A 21823-nucleotide genomic window follows, 5' to 3' on the forward strand; every position below is an offset into this window, starting at 1 on the left:
TGTTTTGACATCTTCATTTGATTTCCATCCTAGACTTGAAAGAGATGCAAATGAGCAATAATGAATATTTTCATTGAAAGTGTCTAGACACTGTATCTGAGGAGGGGATAATGATGCTGCTGCTTTCTGGAGTCTGGAGTAGACCCAGGTCTCTTTATTATTTCTTTTTTTTTCATCAGGGAAGATAACATTTATTTAAAAAAACCTGGAATTTAATGTAAATGGAATTAGGGTAATTGCTAATTATGTAACTGCAAATGAGGCAGATCCGTATCTTGAGGCGAGCTGGGCTGGTGCAGATTATGAACCGTTACTTTTAATGGGGTGTCATCAGGAGGCAAGAAAATCAGCCAAATAGTCCTAAGATGCTTCTCCTGCTTGTTCTGGACCATTTGGATAGTGAGGGGTTTGAGGGTGGAGCATCACCCCCTCTCACTGCAGGTCTGGCCTAACATGGAATCATAGAATCACAGAATGTTTTGGGTTGGAAAGGACCATAAAGATCATCCAGTTCCAACCCCCTGCCATGATTCACCCATTCCCCCTTGTCCTATTGCTACAGTTCCTGATGAATAGTCCCTCCCCAGCATCCTTGTAGCCCCCTTCAGACACTGGAAGCTGCTCTGAGCTCTCCATGCAGCTTTTCCAGCCTGAGCAGCCCCAATGTTCTCAGCCTGTCTTCATACAGCAGGTGCTCCAGCCCCTGGTCATCCTCATGGCCTCCTCTGAACTTGCTCCAATAGCACCATCCTAGCAGAGAGTCTATGAACACAAATGTGGGTGTTACAAAAGGTACCATGCTTTAACTTTCCTTTGCTCTTCATCTTTGCATTATGACAGAGTGAGCTCTGATAAGCTGAGGTGTATTTCCTACACCGCAGCTCCCACCATCTCCATCAGGTTTGAGGTTCCAGATTTTCCCAAGCTCGTGTTCCACCCCTGGCAGGATGACAAACTGCAGTTGGTGCCTGACAAAACTTCATCCTGGGGTTTTGATGGAGAGAGTTTTCATTTTTCTCTATGTACTAGAAGGAAGTTAATCAAAAACCTGCCCTAGAGACAAGTAGTACGTTATGAAGTCACTAACTTTGTAAGATAAACGTATTGCCCTCATATGAGCTACAGAACGTGGCTATTGGAAAAATTAACTGCACTTGAATGGCTTTGTAGATATGTATCTCTGTATCCATAAAACCTACTGACAGTGAGCAAACACAGGAGCTTGGCAGTTGTCCTGCTCTGTTTAATTGCCATTGATAGGTTTTATATGAATAACCACCTTAAAATCCCTCTGCCAACAATCCTGCCAGCTCAGTGATTTGGCTCTTGTCAAAGGCTTTCAAAAGGAGCTTGAGCAGCAGGTCAGGGGAGGGGATTCTCTTCCTCAATCCTGCTCTGGGGAGATCCCTCCCCTGCAGCCCTGCTCCAGCTCTGGGGCAGCAGCACAAGAGGGACCTGGAGCTGTTGGAGCGAGGCCAGAGGAGGCCATGGAGATGCTGCGAGGGCTGGAGCAGCTCTGCTCTGGAGCCAGGCTGAGAGAGCTGGGCTGGGGCAGCCTGGACAAGAGAAGGCTCCTGAAGGGGAGACCTGAGAGCAGCTCCAGTGCCTGAAGGGGCTGCAGGAAACCTGGAGAGGGGCTTGGGACAAGGGCCTGTAGGGACAGGACAAGGGGAATGGCTTTGAACTGACTGCTCAGCCTCATCTCCAGTTTTCCACTGGAGTAGAAGAACTGATAAGAAAGCCTTTGAGAGCTTAGGGATTGCTTCCCAACCATGGGCCATCCTGCGGATGAGGAGTGCTCAGAGGGAGGTGGTACTGCTGCCTCGGAGGTGGCTCGAACAGGGGCTCCCCAAAGGAAAGAGGAGAAAATGCAGGAATAATGGGAATCATTTTAACTCTCATATATCAGAAGCAAAGTAAACTGCCCAAGTGAGTTGACAGCACCTCCATTTGATCTCTGCCATGGGATGACTTAGAGCCAGAATTTTTCAAAGCTGCTAATCGCCTTGGTATTGATTTTATACTGAGATATTTATCACACTTGTGTTGCTGGGGCTTGGTTGCTGCTTTTTGCTTTAAGTAATCTATGTCAGAAGTTGAATGGACTTTATTAGAAGCAGCATGTCCCCTGCCCTTCCATGGCTGGGGGTTGCATTAGGGTAAATCAACCTCCAGCAGATTTCATTAAAAACGCCTGTTCAGACAAAGTATGTGCTGGGGCAATACCTAAAATGAGGGGGTTTGTTACCATTTTCTTCACTGAAGTAGGAAGTATGCCGAGCCATTTGGAGTCAAGCAGCCATTCCCCCATGTTCCAGCTTTGCATTCCCTGTTTTTTAACCCTTATCTCTCTTCATACATGTGGGAACACTACAAAAACTGCTGTCACAAGAGGATACATGCTCCTCCCAAGTGTGGCACTGTGTGAGAGTACCAGTAACTCTACAGTTCTTTAGGCAAGAGATGAAGGAGTTGTTCCTCATTCAACTGGAAAGGCTTGCTGGGTTCTATGGGATGCAGTAGGTGCCCTTTTCTGCTGGGTCACAGCACCCCTTCACACACAGTTTGAGCTATCAGCAAAAGGAGGTCTGCAGCATTTTCCTACCTAACTGAAGAAATCAGGTCCTTGTGGATTATCTGATGTAAAGGGTTTTCAATCCTGTTTTCAATCCTGAAAAAGTGTTCTCTTTCCCAGTCTCCAATCCATCTGCTTTATGAACACTTAAGGAGATGGTCACCAGTACACTCCATGCCCCAAATGCATAGAATCAATGAATATTTACTGAAGACTTAAAACATGAGCATAAATCATGTCCCGTGTATCTATATGAACATTGCTCCAGTTTTCCAGCTGCCTTCTCAATGCTGAAACTATGTATATTCTTAGAGCTTTCATATTTTAGTAGGGAATGTAATTGTCCATTTGTAACCTTGTGCAGCACAGGCTTGTCCACCCTGCTGGTGCCAGCTCAAAAATAAAAACAAGGGAAAAGAAGAAGAAATAAAACCACTTTTATTGTTCTATAGTCCCCAGCCACGGCCTTTTGTTACAAAAGCTGGTTTGCCAGCGGGGCCATCCCCAAACCTGGTGTGCCCCCAGTGTCTGCTACTGACAAAACAAGGAAGGATGTCGACACACCAGAGCTTGAAATGAAAAGGAAAGCTGCTTTGCCTTGGGTAGCCTTGTAAGAGTAAATGAAGTTTCACTCTTGTCTAGATTGTGCTGTACAGTCCCTGAAGCACTGGTGGGAATTTTGTGGATGTTAATGGGCACCCTGGGTGGCAATTGGTAACGGGGGAAGCTGTGCTGCGCATCCTAAAACCCTTCTCCTTTACTCTGTGGAGCTCTCCATTTCTGCATTAATTTTAGGATTATTCTAGAGCCCTGAACCACACTTGAGATCTTATCTTGCACTTGCTTCACAAATAGCATAGTAAAAAATTACATTTCTCTCTAGCATCGTCCTTTTCCAGGATGCTCTAACTGACTCTTCCCATGTGCTCTGCCCTGCAGACACTGGTTCTTGTTCTGTTTGCTGGGGAGGGAAGAAAGGGCTGTTCTCCCACTGTTTTCCTGATGATATTTATGGCTACAGCCCAAATGGATGTGTCCAAATATTTGTTCCTGCCTCCTGCCCAATTTAGGCAGTGGTTTTGCCTGTGATCTGCTGGGCTAAAGCATATAGAGGGTTATGAAAATTCAAAGGCATCTGAATTTCACCATGTCTCTTCCTAATGTCAAATCTTCATAGGAATTGACTTCACAGGACAAAGAAGCTGCCAGATGAACACTGATGCTGTATTAATGATAGGGTACATTGATCCACCCTGGTGTGTCATCATCGCTGCCAAAGGAAGCACGGAGGAAACCCATAATCACCTTTCCTGCATCTGTCCCACTAACACCTAATTTAAGTATATATTTGTCTGCTGATTGATTTCATGGCAGCTATTATCATGCTATTGAAGTGCTTCAGGATCTCTCCATTCATTTCAATTTTTATATGATCCTTTTAACAGTGTCTGAACAGCAGGTAAATTGGGTCCACAGAGCAAACGTCTCTGCAGCTTTCCCATTCCTCCCTTCCCAAAGAAGACAGATAATGTCTTGCAGTAAGTCAGTGGGACCTGATCTCCCAGATCACCCCTGCAGTTCTGCAAGAACCTGAATTCAGTCTTCCTAAGGGATAGGGTGGGGAAATGGAACTTCACACAGGCTTTGCCTGAAGTCCTTTCTCTTTGCTCCTATTTCTCTGTTCCTTTATGAAAAGCTATTAGTGAAATCCAAGCAGTTTTAAAGAACTGGCTTGCAGATTTCACTGCTGCCAAGCGTGTAGGTACCAAGTGTGCATGTTTGGGGCCACACTCACTCTTTTTGCTCCTGCTAGTGCATTCTCACTGCATGCTACTGAGCTCCTTTGTAATCCCTGGCTGCACTTTTGGGTCTCCCTGACTTGCTGGCGTTCCATCTACTTACCATGGCCAGAGGTCCTGTGCTTTGCTGAGCCAGCTCCAAGCACCCAGGCAGCTCAGCACTGAAGCCACTTGGAGGAGCCAGTGTCAGACATCAGGGCATCCTTCTGCATCCTTTTACATCCTTCATAGCTGTGGACTGCTTCAGATCAAGTGGCCTTTGCACTTGATCAATGCTAAAAAGTTTATATCCGTATGGATATTTTAGCCCAAACTGCAATGAAAACAGTTTCTGCATCAAACTATAACCAGGCAGCTCTGCTCACGTGGATGCACCTTTGAGGCTCACTCCTTCTCTTTGTGAGACCTACAGCAGGAACAACCCAGCAGACCTGCTCCTGGGTGGGGTGAGCGAGGCTGGAGAGCACCACAAATCAGAGGTATCTGTGCAAGAACACTAAATTATCACAGCGCCATGGTCACTGTTCTACATGCCATGAAAAGAAGCACTTCATGCATAGTTTGTAGTGAGGGATATGTTAAAACAGGAGGGTGGAGCAGTGTTAGATTTTTGCTGAGGTTTGTATAGTGAGATGAAGATGAAGTCATCTTGGAAATGGCTGCAGCAGGTCAACCGTGTTCGATTGTGTGAATAATGGCTTAATTCACCTTTCAGTTGCACAGACCAACCCCAGCCAGGTGGGAGCTGTGCAATGGTTTCTATCTCTCAGGTGACAGATGTGGCTCATCATCAAGGCCAGGTTGGATAGAGCTTGGAGCAGCCTGCTCTAGTGGAAGGTGTCCTGCCCGTGGCAGGGGGTTGGAACCAGATGAGATTTAGGGTCCCTTCCAACCCAAACCAGTCTGGGATTCTGTGATTCATTAATGGGGAGAACCCCCCAGAAATTTGCACTAAATCCAAACAGTTTTATGTTAAGCAGAGATCCTGAAGCTCCTGGGTAACTGCACTTAGAGTTTTATCAAACTAAACTGCAATGAACTGCCCTCAATAGTCACAAAGGCAGAAACCAAGAGATGTTCAAAGTTTGGGGTGCCTTGCAGCAGAAGCTCGTCACTAACACCAGTACCTGCTTGTGAAAAGCTGTCTGCTGACGTCTTCCTGTAAACATTTAAACACAAGCAGAACATATACAGATTCATTGGAATGCTGTAATTCATTAAACAAATGTTGGCTTTAATAGGGCCGTGTAGAAAGACTAGTGCCATAGATGCACTCAGCTGTAAAATATGCTAGGGAAGTCATTTGTTTGCAAGGGGTCTAGAAATCTGCTTCCTATTAACGGAGAATGGCTTTACAGGAGAAAAATCTCTGGGATCACATTTTTCCCTCAATTATTCCATCTCAGTGGGATTCCTCACGGCTTGTGCCAGGTAACTGAAACGTGCCTAAGCTGAGGGGCTGGTTCTGGGGTTTGTTTTGATCCATTAAGCTTGTATCTTGCTGCAGTGATGTAATTCCCCCAGTCTGAGACACTTTATAAACATGAATGGGTTTGTTTTCACAGTCCTGGGGGATGAGCAGCACAGGAAGGTCACTGGGACCCTTTCACCAGTGCAGAAACAGAGATGGGGAAATGTGGCACTGCAGCATTGCAGCGAAAACCAGACTGTTCAGCTATATTTTTAACCTCTACATCATTAGCTCTCTTTAATCCTGGTTTAATAACTTATTAACTAAAGCAGCAGCATTTCAGCTACTGTGCAGCACTAACACAATAGAATCATAGAATAGCTTGGATTGGAAAGGACCTTAAGATCATCCAGTTCCAACCCCTGCCACAGGCAGGGACACCTTCCACTGGAGCAGCTGCTCCAAGCCCCTGTGTCCAAACTGGCCTTGAACACTGCCAGGGATGGGGCAGCCACAGCTTCTCTGGGCACCCTGTGCCAGCGCCTCAGCACCCTCACAGGGAAGAACCTGAATTTCCTCTGTTTCGATTTGAACCCATCACCCCTTGTTCTGTCACTCCAGTCCTTGATGAATAGTCCCTCTCCAGCATCCCTGTAGCCCCCTTCAGACACTGGAAGCTGCTCTGAGGTCTCCACACAGCTTCTCTTCTCCAGGCTGAACAGCCCCAATGTTCTCAGCCTGTCTCCACGCAGGAGGTGCTCCAGCCCCTGAGCATCCTCGTGGCCTCCTCTAGACTTGCCCCAGTCAGTAAGGGTTGTGTTAAGATGCTGCTATATACTCCAGCAGGGGCTCCATCTTTTGATCAAAGAATCCCAGACTGGTTTGGGTTGGAAGCAACTTAAAGCTCCTCCAGCTCCAACCCCTGCCACAGGCAGGGACACCTTCCACTGGAGCAGCTGCTCCAAGCCCCTGTGTGCAACCTGGCCTTGAACACTGCCAGGGATGGGGCAGCCACAGCTTCTCTGGGCACCCTGTGCCAATGTCTCTTCCAGTGTTAAGGGAGAGAAGAGAGGATTCAAATGCCATTATAAGTACACAAAAATGTGACCTTTACAGAGGGGGGAAAAAGAAAACTGTACACAAGTATTGTGACTTTGATGGAATTACTTAGTGGAGATGTGCTACAGGAGACATGGAACCCAGGGCATGCTGTGTTTTCTGTTGCTGAAGTTTGCTGGTCCCTTGGGCTGGATTTTCTTGGTGAGCTTTTCTTTGCTGATGAATGGCCCCACAGATGTCTCTGGTGACATTTGGAAGGTGCCAAACTGCTGCTGTTTGCGCTTCGACGTGCCAGGGTGTAACAAAACAGAGGCACAGAGGAAAAACCCTGCCTTTGGCAATGTTTTATCCCATCACAGAAGGTCCATTTTAAAGGATGCGCTGAAGGAAGCTGTTGATACCCACAGCCCTTTCAACTGGAATTGTTACTGCAAACAGAGATACATGGAGCAGATGAGGAATTAATGTAAATATACAGACAGAAGGCAATTTTTGGGGGAGGAAGTGAGCACAAGCAGATAAAAAATGATCAACAGAATTTACATAAGCCTGCAGCATCCCAGAGGTCATCATTCTGCAGGATGGCACATTGAAATTCAGTTTTATTAAATTCAGGCTGATTATTTAATTGGAAAAGAAAGGATTTAATCGAATCGAGTCAAAGAGCTGTATTAGATTGTGTTCAACCTTAACACACAAGGCTTTCCCCATTTAGTTAAACTGGTTCCTTTGCATACTGTACATCTTAAACCATAAGAAGTGGTAATCTGAAGAGCAAATTAAAGTGTTTGGAAAGCTTGAATGGTACTCGTGTGCTATTCAGCCCTTTTTCATCTCCTAAACCTTCTCACATTCCCTTTACTGCACTGGTTAGGTTGAAATAAGAGTGAAGATGATGGGTAGTAATCTCAAATCTCCATCCGTGTTTATGCCATCTATATGCTCCTGTGGAATACCCTGCCTGGGTGTGATGCTGGTACTGGAACATGTTACCCAAAATTGAGGGATGTTTTCAAGTTTTCAAGGCTACCCCCTTGCACAACCTGAAAAGAAGCCAGAGCTGAATGGAGATTTGAGAGTAATTGACTTGGGTTTCCTGTGTGTCCTTAGGAAATACTCCTGACCTCGCTCTGCCTCATCTGCATGGGCAGGGACTCTCATCCTGCAGGCACATGGACTTGCTGCCTGGGAAAAGGTAGAAATAAGGAAAAATAAAAAATGAAGAAAAGGCAAAGTGATTTTGGGAAATAATAGGTTTCTAATTTTGGCCATTTAATTAGCTTTTAATTTAATTTTTTTTTGTTAATTAAAAACTAGCAGGAGAAAGGGAACAAGGCCCAATTCATTTCCTAATGCTTCATTTCATCCCAATTTTGAGGATGTCAGCAAAGGAGTAAGAATCAGCACAACCCAAAATAACCCTCAGGTACTTTGAATGTGCACCCTGGTGATATTTTTAATGTTTTAATCCTTCTTGAAGGAATTATTGCTATTAGAGCAATCTGGGAACACCTTTGTTAACCCATGCTTGTGCCTGCACCCCTCATTTTTACCCACCTTGAGTGCTGGCAGCTGATATCTCAGGATGCTGATGCTCTGCACTCCTTCCAGGTGGAAGCTTGGAGAAATCAAATCCTGCTTTGAAAGATCAGAATCAGTTTTAAATGGACCCAACTGATCCCCAGTGAGGGTTGGGGGAAGTAGCAGCCTTCCAGTATCTGAAGTGGGCCTACAGGGATGCTGGGGAGGAACTCTTCATTAGGGACTGTAGTGATAGGACAAGGGATAACGGGTTGAAACTTAAACAGCAGAGGTTTAGATTGGATATAAGGAAGAAATTCTTTACTGTTAGGGTGGTGAGGCACTGGAATGGGTTGCCCAGGGAGGTTGTGAATGCTCCATCCCTGGCAGTGTTCAAGGCCAGGGTGGACAGAGCCTTGGGTGATTTGGTTTAGTGTGAGGTGTCCCCGCCCATGGCAGGGGGTTGGAACTAGATGATCTTAAGGTCCTTTCCAACCCAAACTGTTCTATGATTCTATATATTCAGGGGAATATCAAAAGAGAAACTGAACATGGCCAGGGTTCAGTGTGTGCTGGGCTGCACCCCCAGAGCATAAGCAGCAGCTCAGGGAGGGGATTCTGCTCCTCTACTCTGCTCTCATGGGACCCCACTTGCAGCCCTGTGTGCAGTTCTGGTGTCCTCAACATCAGAAGGACATGGAGCTGTTGGAGCAAGTCCAGAGGAGGCCATGAGGATGCTCAGGGGCTGGAGCAGCTCCTGTATGGAGCCAGGCTGAGAACATTGGGGCTGTTCAGCCTGGAGAAGAGAAGCTGCGTGGAGAGCTCAGAGCAGCTTCCAGTGTCTGAAGGGGGCTACAAGGATGCTGGGGAAGGACTCTTCATCAGGGACTGTAGCAACAGGACAAGGGGTGATGGGTTCAGACTGAAACGGGAAGTTCAGGTTGGAGATAAGGCAGAAGCTGTTCCCTGTGAGGGTGCTGAGGCGCTGGCACAGGGTGCCCACAGAAGCTGTGGCTGCCCCATCCCTGACAGTGTTCAAGGCCAGGTTGGACACAGGAGCTTGGAGCAGCTGCTCCAGTGGAAGGTGTCCCTGCCTGTGGCAGGGGTTGGAGCTGGATGAGCTTTAAGGTCCTTTCCAACCCAAACCATTCTATGATTCTATAACCGGACTTGAAGTAATAAGGCAGATTTTTTTATAGCAGGTTATTAATTTATGGATGAGTCCACAGCCAACTTTAAGCAACACTTTTTTTTTTTTTTTAAATAGCACACTTGCTAATGCAGAAATTCTCTTGCCTTGGTAAATTAAAGTTTCCAGCACTGCCAGCATAGCAATGCAACTGGTCTATTATTAAGGTTAGATTTAGAAGCACAGTTTGGACTTTGCTTCAGCAGCTGAATGTGTTATTGGAGGGCTCAAATCAGCTTTTACCTGATTTTTTATGATAAAAATAATGTGCCAGAACTTTAAATCTGAGTTTCTTTTGCTGAAGCTTACACTTTCTCCAAGTGCAATGACAAAGTTTTGCATATATGCTACTGCAGTTGCACATTCAGGTTATCTGGTTACATCCATAATTCCCTCATTTGCAAGCACAGTTTGCAGCAAATACTCATGCAAATAAGGCATGAAACAGGGCATTTATTTGATTAGAATTCAGGTTCTATATACACTTAAAGGACTTTATCTCATTCAGGGATGGCTGCATAGATGATGAGGAAAGAATCTCAAATTCTCCTTGAGGGTTGTTTGTCCACCTGTTGGGAATTCATTATGGAAAACAGGCCTTCCCACTGGTATTTCAAGTGCTCTTGCCCAGCAGTAGTGCTTGGGTTGCAGACACTGCTGGAAATTCTCAGTGAGAAATAACTTTCCCTTCAAAATCCACCATACCATGTATCTAAATACTGGATTATCTTCGGTTTGCAAAATCCTTTTACAGATTACAAGGTCTAGATGCTGCTTGACAAGGAGTTGGTCCTTTTCACTCTTGGAGAGCTGGCTGTAAGCGTGATCCAGATCAGGTCTGGGGTTTTTGGGGGACCCGGGATGATCTGAGTATGGTTTTTCAGCTGACATGATAGATTTACCTGGTATCTATTCCTAAAAGCTGTCTGGGGACATTCAAGCCAAACTCCTCTGCTTCTGCAGAGCCACATCCCGGCAGTCGCTGGGAACAGTCCCTGTAGGACAGTGACACGCTGCTGCTTTATCCCATCTCAAGCCTCTCCCAGTGTTATTCTCTTTGCAGTTCACTGAGTGAGGAACCCTTCTCTATGTTTTTTGCTGCATTTTGGCTAAGGACTCTGCATTACCCGTGGTGGTGCAGAAGGGCATCCTTCAGGTTCAAGGAACTGCCCCAAATTCTCAGTGGGTTCAGCCAAAAGCCTGAGCTTAGGCAAAAATTGGAGGGTTTACAACATGGGCAGGACTGTTTCGCTCCCTTTCCTTAAGGATTGTGGTTTTCTCTGGCTTTTCTCTGGGTAAGAGCCCTTCCTCACCGGCTCTGCTTCCTGCACCCACTGACATTCTGCAGGGCCCACACTGTTCCTAAACCCACCCAGTTCCTAAACCCCTTTATGAACTTTTGGAGGCGCACATGGCTCAGGCAAAGCCACTCAGTGCTGCTGCCTGCGGCTTTCAGAAGCGGGGATGGTGCAGCCGTGCAGGTTTGCAGAGCAGCACAGATTCACTGCGGCGGGGACCGAGCCTGCCTGCACCGCTGCCTTGATGAGGATGCTCAGGATGCAGCTCTGCGGGCTCGCTGCAGCCCAGGCCCTGGCAAACACGCAAGTGGATCTCTCGGAGGCATTGATAGGGAAACATCAGCGCTCCCTCTAGCAGTCGTCAGCGATGATACCAAATCATTCTCCATTTTTCACCCTGGGTTTGTGCCACATGAACCGTCAGCGTAAGGGCTCTCGCATTATCGCACTGACAGCATACAGGTTGCTCTCCCCCCCTCCCCCCCCCCAAGTCCTTCCAGGGGTAGTTTTGGAGCCCATTTCACCTCCACTTGCTGTTGGAGATGCACCTTTTGGGGTGAACCTGAACCCAATTACCAGAAAGGCACTTGGCTGAGCAGCGGTTTCAGCACATGGGCTGCGGGCACTGCAGCACTCACCGCAGTGCCCCTAAACTTCCCGAGGGGGGGAATTGGAGAGTCTTGCTATAAACGCAGCGCTGCCACAGGGCTCCCCCCACGCCCTGGCAGGAGCAGCTGGGGGGGTCTACAGGTAGGGGGTGCACCCCCCTTTGCACAGCACCCCTCCTCTTTGTATCCCCCTCTCACAGCACCCCCCTGGCGCAGCCCCCTCCCCATTGCTCCTTACATGCACAGCTCCCTCCCCTTTACGCACCCGTCACACAGACCCCCCCTCTTGCACGGCCCCCTCCCCTCGCTTCTCCCCCCTCACAGCCCTTTCCCTTCACTCCCCCCCCGCCCTCCCATCTTTCCCCCCCCCTTACACTACTCTCACCCCCCCCTCAAAGCCCTCTCCCGTTCACGGCCCCCTCCCCTCGCTCTCCCCCTCCGGCACAGCCCCCTCCCCTATCCCCACAGCCCCGCCCCTTCTCCCAGCCCACTCCCCCCTCCCACCGCTCCCCCTCCGGCAGCCCCTTCCCGCCCCTCTCCCCCCCCCCCCGCCGCTCCCGCTCTCTCACCTCTCTCCTCCTCTTCCTCCCTCCCCCAGGCCAAAATCCTGCACATGATGGACGACAACAAGCAGCTGGCGCTGCGCATCGACGGGGCGCTGCAGGCGGCGGGGCAGGAGGTGACGGCGCTGCGCGCTGAGCTGGCCGCCACCGGCCGCCGCCTGGCCGAGCTGGGCAGCGACCCGGCCATGGAGCACGGCCCCCACAGCGCGCAAGGTGAGGGGAATGAGGGGTGAAGGGGGGGTGTGTGTGTGTGTGGAATGTCTTTCCGCGGCCACCGCTGGGAGACTGCGTCCGTTCGTGGCTGGTTTTCATTATCTGTTTGGGGTTTCGGGGTGCCGGGGGGTGCCCGGTGCGTCCCGTCGAGACCCGGCTCCATCCGCCGGTGGTGGCTTCATTCCCCTCAGGTTTCGAGCAGGCTGCGAATTCCATGCAGCTTCTTCCGCCTCTTAAAGCTCCAGAGCGCTCCCCCCCACAAACGGAGACACCCCGCTTCCCATCCCCCCTCCTCACCGCCCCATCCCCAGCGCGGTGCTCGCTCCCTGCCGCGGCCCCGCACGCCGGCTCCCCGGTACCCGCTCCCATACCCGGTTTCGTAATTCGGTCGGGAAGCAGCCATGTTACAGCCGCGCTCCGGCCCCGCCGCTCCCCTCTGCCGCCGGTCCGGGGCTGCCCCCGGGGCCCGGCACGTCCCATCGCCGGTCTGGGTGGAGGCGAGACCCGGGGATGGGGGCTCCGGCCGCCCTGGAGGAGCGGAGCCTGGTGCTGGCTGAACGGAGCCGACCCACAGCGTGGCTTTAATCCAGTGTGGGGCTTGCACAGCCCCTGTGCAGTGCACACACCTCTCTTCTGCCCTTGAACCCTCCCCCCCCCCCCAAATAAAAAGTTATGCCCAGGTCTCGGAGCTGGAGCAGCGGAAGCTGAGCGTGAAAAACGGGGCGCAGGGGGGAGTGATTTGTTAGGTTAGCGAACGGGGTCCGAGTTGCTTCTGCAGTGCTCTCGGCGGGGTTTGCCTGAAATTCGCCGTTTCCTGCTAATCAAAGTAGTGCTGCCAGCACTGCTACTTCAGAAGCATGGAAATACCAGTATATGTACATATTGTTACCGAATAATTGCAGGTTTGCCTGACAGTTCACCCTGGAGCAGCCTTGATGTCAGAACTAAAATAGTGCCAGCCCTCCCAGTTCCCGGTAACTGAACTGAATTTACACCTGCGTGATAACAACATCAGTCGCTGTTACTTGTTACTTATTTACTACAAGCATCTCTTGGTATGGTTATCTGGGTTATGTAGGCGTTATTTAAGAGTTGCATTTCCGTTAAGCTGTAGGATTTTAAAGGTAATCGTGGGCATCCCTGCTCCTTTCAGCCCACCGCCGGTGTGGTGGTGGTGTGACATTAATGCAGATGGATTTAGAGGGTTTAACGTGTGGATTTGTTCCATCAGTTTGTTGTATGTACCTGGTTTGGCAGCAGGGGTGTGGTGTGTGAATTCCACTCCTTAAACAAAGTTAATCAGTCATCAGGTGGGTTTGTTGGGCAGCAGGAGCCGGACCCAGCAGAGCTTCCTGGTCGCTGCAGCTATGCGGGGAGCGCAGTTACGTGTGCAGTCAGGTATGTTCAGAGCTGATACGCATAGTGCTTGTTGATCTAGTGAGAACTGCACCCTTCCATGTGCTGCATCCAGGCTGCTGAGATGCTTTTCTGTTTGTTATAAGAATCTGCTGAAAGGGCAGCAGGATGATGCCTTCCTTTTCTGGATCAGGAATGCAGCTGGGAATGTGCTGTGGAGGGCATCGTTGTGGCTGGAAATGTAGCCTTGCAGCTAGAAAAGCAGGTGAAATCCTTTGGCTGTGCATGCACACACCTATTTCAGTGTCTGCTTCGTGTTTTGTTTTGTTTGCTCTCCAGAGAAGTTGTGGAGGGACACATGTTTTTGCAGGGGGGGCAGTGCCTTTGTTCCTGTGCCTGGGTGAAGAGGGATGTGTGTGTGGTTCTCCAGGGTCATGGTTTTCCTTAGAGGTTGTGTATTTGTTGAGGGATGGAAAAACTCCTCTTCAGAGTTGCTTTACTCTTGCCAAACAGTTGGTATGTGGTAATGGTGCCATATGCTGGAGTTGTGAGGTCCCTGTGACCAGTGGCAAAGAGTGGTCCTGTCTTAAGGTGGGTGTAAGACCAGCATCTTTAGCACTTGCTACAGTTACTGGAGGGTTCATTCCATCTCCCCACTCTAAGTTGGCAAATTTAGCTCAGAGTGCTGATGTCTGGGAGTGAGGATGCTTTCCAGCAAGGAAGACTCCATGACCTTGTAGCTGTAGATGCATTTTTTCCCCTTCCCAATGAGCTGAAGAGGCTATTATTTAAAATGTGATGTGTCCAGCCATGTACCAGTGGGGTGTAACAGAAGCCAATCAGTTAAGTGTAAAATTACATCTGAAGAGCGTTAGTGAGGAGAGCGGGGAGTGAGGAGAAGGGGGGAAAAGTAGTTGGTTTCCACAGAACCCACTGATTAGATATACTCTGTTTTGGATTTCTTCCCGATGTTTGGTCCTGTTGTTTCTATACTACCATAACTGCTCTCCTACATCACTCTGTGTTTGCACAGACAGGCCCAAGTTATCTGTAGTGAGCCTTATGTTTTTCATCAAGGATTTTGAGACACTGTTCAGAAGGATGGGGCGAAGACAAGCCTCCGAATAGCTGTTGTGTGTCTCCTAAGTAGGAGGGTTGTCAAGCTGCTTGGTTTACAAAATACATCAGTGGAAGGCGGGAGGCTTGAATCAGATGGGAAACTGCTTACCTGTGAGTGCAAGTGTGGGATGTGCTGGTGGGATGGATGCATGGCAGGAATCTGCTGTGGTCCTTGTGGAGAATCACATGGTGGAATTGTCAGTTCCCTTTGCTTAGTATTGGAAGGAGCTTGGTGATCTCCTGGGTGACATGAGAGGAGGTAAATGTGCACCTCTGTGTTATGCTCAGTAATTAATACTCAGTTTGTGAAGTGTGTTTGTATAATTATGGTGCAGCTTGAGGCAGCTCGAGGTAATAACTCGGTCCCTTTGTGCACATCGAGGCTTTTCTCCACAATGCCCTGTTTTTGCAGCAGCGAGGTGCGCTTGGTTTACCCAATGTAAAACAGAGCTGGAGGAATTCAGCAAAGAGGGAGAAGAGGAGCGGGTGGTGGGAGTGTGTAGGTAGGCAGGCATGGAACTTGTTTATTGTTACAGTCCTTAGTGTGAGTGTTAAACACTCAAACTCTCAGCCCTGACAGTCTTTTCTAAACGGTGAGTTTGCTGAAAGAAGTATTTTGGCTGCAGCCTCTTGTCTAAAGCTGGATACAGCTCACGGTGGAAATCAATACTTCACGTCCCTGGCGCTTAGTGCAGCAATTACAGGCAGCTCTCAGTAACATCACTGCAGCCATGTGTCAGCACCCTTGTGTTTGGATTCTTGTTTGAATTAGTATGGCTTGAATTAATTGCAAGCAAAAGGTGAACCCTTGCCCTGTGGTCCAGGTCAGGCTGCAGTGGCAGAGGGATGCAGGGATGCAGGTAGAGCATTGCAGGAAGTGCTGCTGCAGCTTAGTGGCCGCTGTGCATCTGCTGGATGCATCTCTGGGCTTTTGAGTTAGGGTCATTGCTGAATCAACACATTTATTTTCAGTAGTTGAAGTAAAAGTGAGATCCATGGGGGAATGAAGAGTTTGGGTGTAAGGACTTGCTATGCTGAATCATGGAATCTGTGCCTGCTTTGGGCTGGAAGGGACCTTAAAGCTTATCCAGTTCCAACCCCTTGCCATGGTCAGGAACACCTTCCACTAGAGCAGGTTGCTCCAAGCCCTGTCCAACCTGGCCTTGAACACTGCCAGGCATGGAACATTTACCACTCTTTGGGCAGCCTGCTCAGGCAGTTGGTCTGTTTAACGTGTTGGTTTTGCTTTAGTCTCCTCCCTGCGTTAAATGGAAAACACCTTAATTAATTATGTTGGTAAAGTGCTTGAAGATGTAAAACACAATCAATAGCTGAATGTTAATAATATCTTCTTCAGCATTGGGCTTATCATGCTTTCTATTTCAGAGCATCAGTGGTGTGCAGTGGTCGCTGTGGAGCTGGGGATGGTGGGGTTTGCATGACCGCTGCCAAAGTTCAGCTGGGAAGAGAGTGGGAGCTGCACCCTGCTCCTGGAAGCAAGGATTTCTCCTCCTTGCTGCGCTGTGATCGCAGGTGTGTGCAGCATAAGGAAGATTGCAGTTGTGTGTTGGTGCTTGGTGAGACCAAAGGGCCGGGAGGACCTTTATGACAGCCAAACCCAGGGTTTTTCTCTTTTTTCTCTTTGATCTCTCTATACTTTCACAGCTACAATGCAAAGACTTTGACTTTTGCCTAGGAGGCAATCAGTTACCTCTGTGCTATTGCTATTTTGTGAGTAATCATCTCAGGCTGTTGAAAATGTACCTTTTTCATTTTTTCACAAATCTTCCCTGCTATTTGTTCTTCCAGAGCTTGAGAGCTGATACTGTAAAGGAACCGGAGGAATTTGGATACTGTCAGGTGCTGGGAGTCTTGCTGTACTATTACTTTTCCTAATAATTTCCTACTTTATTTACCTCTATCCTGCATAGTCCCAGAGTGAGGAGCAATTAGTTTCATGCTCTGAAATGATTGAATGCACTAGGAAATAAATCCGTGCATAGGAATATTCACATGGTTGGTTTAGATGCAAGGAACTGGCTGCAGACAGCACTTCAGGTCCCCATTAATACAGCAAAATCTGCATCTTAATATGAAACCCTGTTTGATGCTGAGGGAGACTTTGCAGCTGGGGGGCTCATTGACCAGCCGTTGAGGGCAAATGCCTTTCCTTGAGTGGTTCCTGCTTTTCAGCCCTGTTTTGTGCAAGGAGAAATACCTTGTTATAAGTTAGGCACTGAACCTCAGCACCAGCGTGACATAGAGCAAAGCTTCAGTCTCCAGCTTATTAAAATTCAATTCTCATAATTTCTTGTTGACAGTGAAGCATGAGATAAGAGCTGTTGGTACTAACGCAGCAGCCTGCAGAACCAGAGTGCTTGTAACGTGGCACGGCGTGTGGAGCCGGCTCTGCTTACCTCTATGCACAAACCCTGGGGAATCGGTCAGTCAGGGACCTTGGTTTTAGGCTACATCCTCACCCATGGGATGGTGAAGCCTCAGGGAGCTGCTCTTTACTGCTTTGCAATCTATTGCTGCTTTCTCTTGGTGTATAATTCTGTTTGAGTCTTTATGGCTGATGTGTTCAGGTATTGGGATAAATTTTGTGAAAGCAACAGGTCTGGAGGCTTTAAGCTAGACAAATGCATATTCTGATGTTGGGAGTTGTGTTCTGTGTTAGGTGGAATGGACTTAGCTTTCTTTCTTATCAGCAGAGCTGAGGTGTCTCACCAGAATACAGCCATTGAATAACTGCTTCCAAAACCATTGGCTGAATTCCTTTCTGGAGTCAGTTTGTTTGCAGGAGTTGCAGAGGAGAAGAAGAGCTCTTCCTAAAGTCGTCCTTGTGCACCCCTGGCCCAGCAGGGTAATTAGAGGCTTGGGGAATATGAGGGTTTGGGGATGCCTCCCCTGGGGTGAGAGGCTGAGTGATGGTGTCAGGCTATGAACCAAGGGGACCTGAGATAACCGAGGCTGTGTGGAAGGACAAAGCACGACTGCATAAGGGCAACTTTGCAGAGGTATTGATCATGATTGAGTGTGACACCGGCTGGAAGCAGCAGCTCCCAGGGTCATCCTGATACCCCAGTGCCCCTGAGCTCTGCTCTGTGGCTTCAGTAATCTGATAAACCGGTTATTTCTCTAATCTTGTTAGTCCCGTCCTTCCCTGTCTTCCTGGGATGGGACAGAGCTGCCTGTGTGTGGTGCAGGCTGGCTGCTCCTGAGCCTTTCTGTGGAAAGGCTTCCTTTTGTGGCAGGTTTCTGGTTTTTTGGATGTGCCTGATGAAGTTTCTGTGTCTGAAATCGCTTAATTGTGAAGACTTCAGCTCGGAAGTGCAGAAGATGAGCTGTAGCAGGGAGCTGTGTTTGCATAGAGCACCTGAGGAGAGATGAGCTCTTGTTGTTAGGACTTCAGGTGCCTGTGTGGTGTGAAAGCTGCAGCATGCAGGGCTGTGTTTGCCCTGAGAGATGGAAAACACTGTTGAGTTTTCCTTTTCAGGTATGTGGTCAGCTGCAGATTTCAAGTACATGCAGTACCACAGCTACAGTTTGCTTTTGGATTGCTTAGACAATGGGAAAGGAGCAGAGATGCCCACAGAAGTATGAAGGGGAATGTGATGCTGTTGTAAAGGCATTGTGGATCTCCTGTGGGCACCCATTAGACCTGGCATTTGAGAGAAGAAGGAAGAAGGACTGATTGATGCCCTGCTGTGGCATGACTGCATCCTGGTCTTGGAGAGTCACCTGTGTCTCTTGCTTCCTTTCTGGAAGGAATATCTCTTCCGAGGGCATCTGTAAATCCATTTCTCACCCTTCTCAGTCCTCATGGAGTCATTGTCCCTGCCATCTATTCATGCTGCTTGTGCCTCTAAATCAGAATTTCACAGGTTTTACAGGCTGCACCCGGAAGCTGAACTTTTGGGGTTATCTGGTGTGTCACAGCCTTTGCTGCTGCTGTCCCTGGGTCCTCTCCTGCACAATCTCTGCTTTATTGTCCCTCTGGGTGGCATCTGGAGGAGAATCCCAAATGTCTCCATCACCTCCTCTCTCTTGAGAATGTGCATCCTCCCTCACTGGGGAGCTCAGTGGCCTTTCTACAGAAAATAGCACGCACTGGAGGGGGTGGGGGGAATAGTGTTTAGACTGAATATGTGTGATCTGTAGGATGTAAAGAGAGATGGTGAAGCACAATGCTCTGCTGATGCCTATCTCTGACTTCTATTTGCAATAGCAATCAAACCTGGAGAGCTGACACTGCTATGGAGAAGTGTTTCTTTTCAGAGAAGATGAAATGGAGCTTGTGCCTCTGCAGCAGCAGATTGAAGCCATTTAGACAATGTTTGAGGTTTGTAACCAAGAGCTGCTCCAACGCTTGAGTCTCTGGTTTCATTTGCCTTTAAATTCTTACCAAAACATGGGATTTGCAGAAGTGGACCTGTCTTTCTGATGCTAACAACCTGCATTAACCAGTATGTTAACTTGCTAACCAAGTCCCATGGCCACCTTACAACTGGAGGATTTTCCAACAGTGAGTGCATGCAAGCGTGCATGTCAGTGAAGCACACTTCTGCTCCAGCCTGCTGTTTAATCAAACTGTCCGTCATCCTCCCCTGGAAATTACCTGGGAAAAATAGTGTGGAGTTGCTGATGACCTTTGCCAACGGGCCCAGTGCTGGGTCTGTGCTGTGGAATCAATGAGGTTGGAGAAGACGTTTGAATCAAGTCTAACTGTTCCCCCATCACTGCTAAGTTCACCATTAAACTGTATCACTGAGGGCCTCAGCTACACATTTCAGCAGGCTAATTGCCCTAAGGAACATCTTCTCTTGCTCCCTTTTAGCAGCAGACTATCTTAAAATGCTTAGTTTGATGTTGTGTTCTCATTTAGATGTGTACAAGAGCATTGCATACCCTTTAGAGATGGGTTAAAAGGTCTTTGTAAGATTCTGCTTTCGTGCTTGGGCTGTTGGAGCAGTCTCTGCCCTCCCTCCCATCACAAAGCAGTGTTTTTCCCAGGGTATTTCGGTTTGCTGTAAGATGCTGCTGCGGGTCGAAATTTGCTGCAGGGTCACAAGCATGGGAAGTGTTTGCCTGTTTTCCAGGGAGACGTGCTGCGTTAGGGGTGGCAAGCAAAGCGGATTGATTTTAGGAATAGATTTGAGGAACTTATTTTTGATGTCTCGGTTTAGACAGTCTAGACACCCTCTGAAGTTGCAGGAGGGGGGAAAGAACATCTTAAAAGAAACCTCTAGGACTGCTATAAAGGTTTTAGGGGAACTACATGGAGGTTTTGTGTAGGAAAATGCATTTTGAATGTTGAATAACAGCTACCCTCTGATGTGGAAGTGGGGAAGGCACAGCATGTGCTGGCATGGCCATCACAGCCAGCTGTGTGGGGTCTGGGATAATGGTGTTGCTGGAGAAGACCTTGTGGGACCTGTTCTCAGCTCATCTTGCACATCTGCAGCACTTCCCTGGGGTGACTCTGCACCAAGGAGGAACAGAGCCCAGCTCTGAGGTGCTCCCTGGGAGCTGAACCTCGTTGTGTGGTTTCAAGTGACAGCAGCACATTCACAAAACATTCCTCCTCCTGTGGTGGCAAAATACTTCCTCTGTGTATTTGGCATTGTTTGTTCTAGCCTTAAACACACCCAATTACTTGTCTTTATGCTTCTCTATTACTGCATTATCTGCTTGGGCAAAAGCTGTTGTTTTATCCACCTGCAGATTCTTAATGTTAATTCCCTGAACTTTTACATCCCTCCATAATGTGTCTGGAGTTGTTAAATGGATTTTCCCAACTTGTCATGATTCTTTGCTGCCGATGTGATGGCTCAGGCAGCAGAAGGGGTGGGAACTGTTTCAGGTGGAGATGCAGTGTGCTCCCTGCCACATTTGCACTAGATAATTGAATCTGCAAAGATCGTTGTCATCCTTGGGAACGGAGCTCATTTTAGAGCCATGCAGGGGGTTTGTTCAAATGAGTTTGTTTCCTGCATGATCTCCCTTTGTGGTCAAGAAGCATCTAAACCTGACCATTTTGGGTGAGAGAGCTGAGTAATGGAGTTCCTCAATTTCAATGAAAAGTAGAGGGAGGTGGTGGGGCTGAAGCTTCTATGGGAAAGGTCATCAAAACCAAAAGCTCATAGCAGCATGGGTCTGAGAAACCTATTTTTTCAACCTATTTAGTAGAAAAAAGTTGTATTTAATGCCATGAAGGCATATTTTGGAGTGGTGTGTATAGACAGAGATGCTGCAGGATTTGTTAATCACAAAGTACCCAGGCAGTGGCTGTGTTGGCATCAGGGTGTATTCCTGCAGGGACCTGGATGCTTTTGTACACGGATGCTTTTGACTGATTGTTGGAACAGTTGGGAGAGGTGGTGGTGGGAATGAGCCATGGGATGGTGGAGAGCTGAGTGGCATCATCTCCCTCCTGGGGATGTCCTCTGCTCGGTGCCCAGTGTTGCCTGTCCCAGTTTAGGAGCTGCTGAATGAGTGGGCTTCAGAGGGAAAGAATGGGGTGAATGTGGCACACTGGAACGGGATTATGAGCTACCACCTTGCCTATGTTTTCATGCTCATGTCATGGGGTGTCTTTGGTCCAGCCCTGGGACTGGAGCTCCCCGAAGTTGCTTACAAGCTGCTCAGGTTGTGTAAAGGTCTGCCTGCTCCCCAGAGCAAGGCATGTGGACCCTGGGCACATCACTGGCACTGCTGAGGTTGCTTCAGGTGTGGCCCCAAATACAATTTATTGTTGCTTTCAGGCAGAGCAAAGCTTCAAAAAGTACTCTTGTCACCATTGCATAGAACCATTCAATGCTCTGTTCCTTGTTGGATGTGCATCATTCCTGAGGGTATTTTGGCAAACGATCTAATTTAACACATCTTCTACACCCTGCTTACCACTGTGGTTTCTGAGTGCAGTCATTAAGGACCAGTTTGATTTTGGGTGTAATTCCTCTGATGCAGCAGCGGAACATCTTTATTCAGCATTACATGTATGGCAGGATTAATGGTTTGAATACCTTCTAGGTTCCTTAGAGGTTCTTTTCTTTTTTATTTGAATAAAGCCGTATTATCTTGGGCTGAGGTTTATTTGATGCTGTTGT

The 21823-nt window shown here is 48.2% G+C and overlaps 1 protein-coding gene across 1 annotated transcript in view; it reads left to right on the forward strand.

The window, feature by feature from the left end:
• The window catches only part of KAZN (kazrin, periplakin interacting protein), a 161336-nt gene that overhangs the window by 62815 nt on the left and 76698 nt on the right, over positions 1 to 21823 (forward strand). The window contains exon 2 of the mRNA XM_034068521.1: positions 12059 to 12236. Coding sequence (XP_033924412.1) covers positions 12059 to 12236 — 178 coding nt within the window. The remainder of the gene's footprint in view (positions 1 to 12058; positions 12237 to 21823) is intronic.

The sequence above is a fragment of the Melopsittacus undulatus genome, chromosome 12, assembly GCF_012275295.1.
Source record: "Melopsittacus undulatus isolate bMelUnd1 chromosome 12, bMelUnd1.mat.Z, whole genome shotgun sequence".
Classification (NCBI taxonomy): Eukaryota; Metazoa; Chordata; class Aves; order Psittaciformes; family Psittaculidae; genus Melopsittacus; species Melopsittacus undulatus.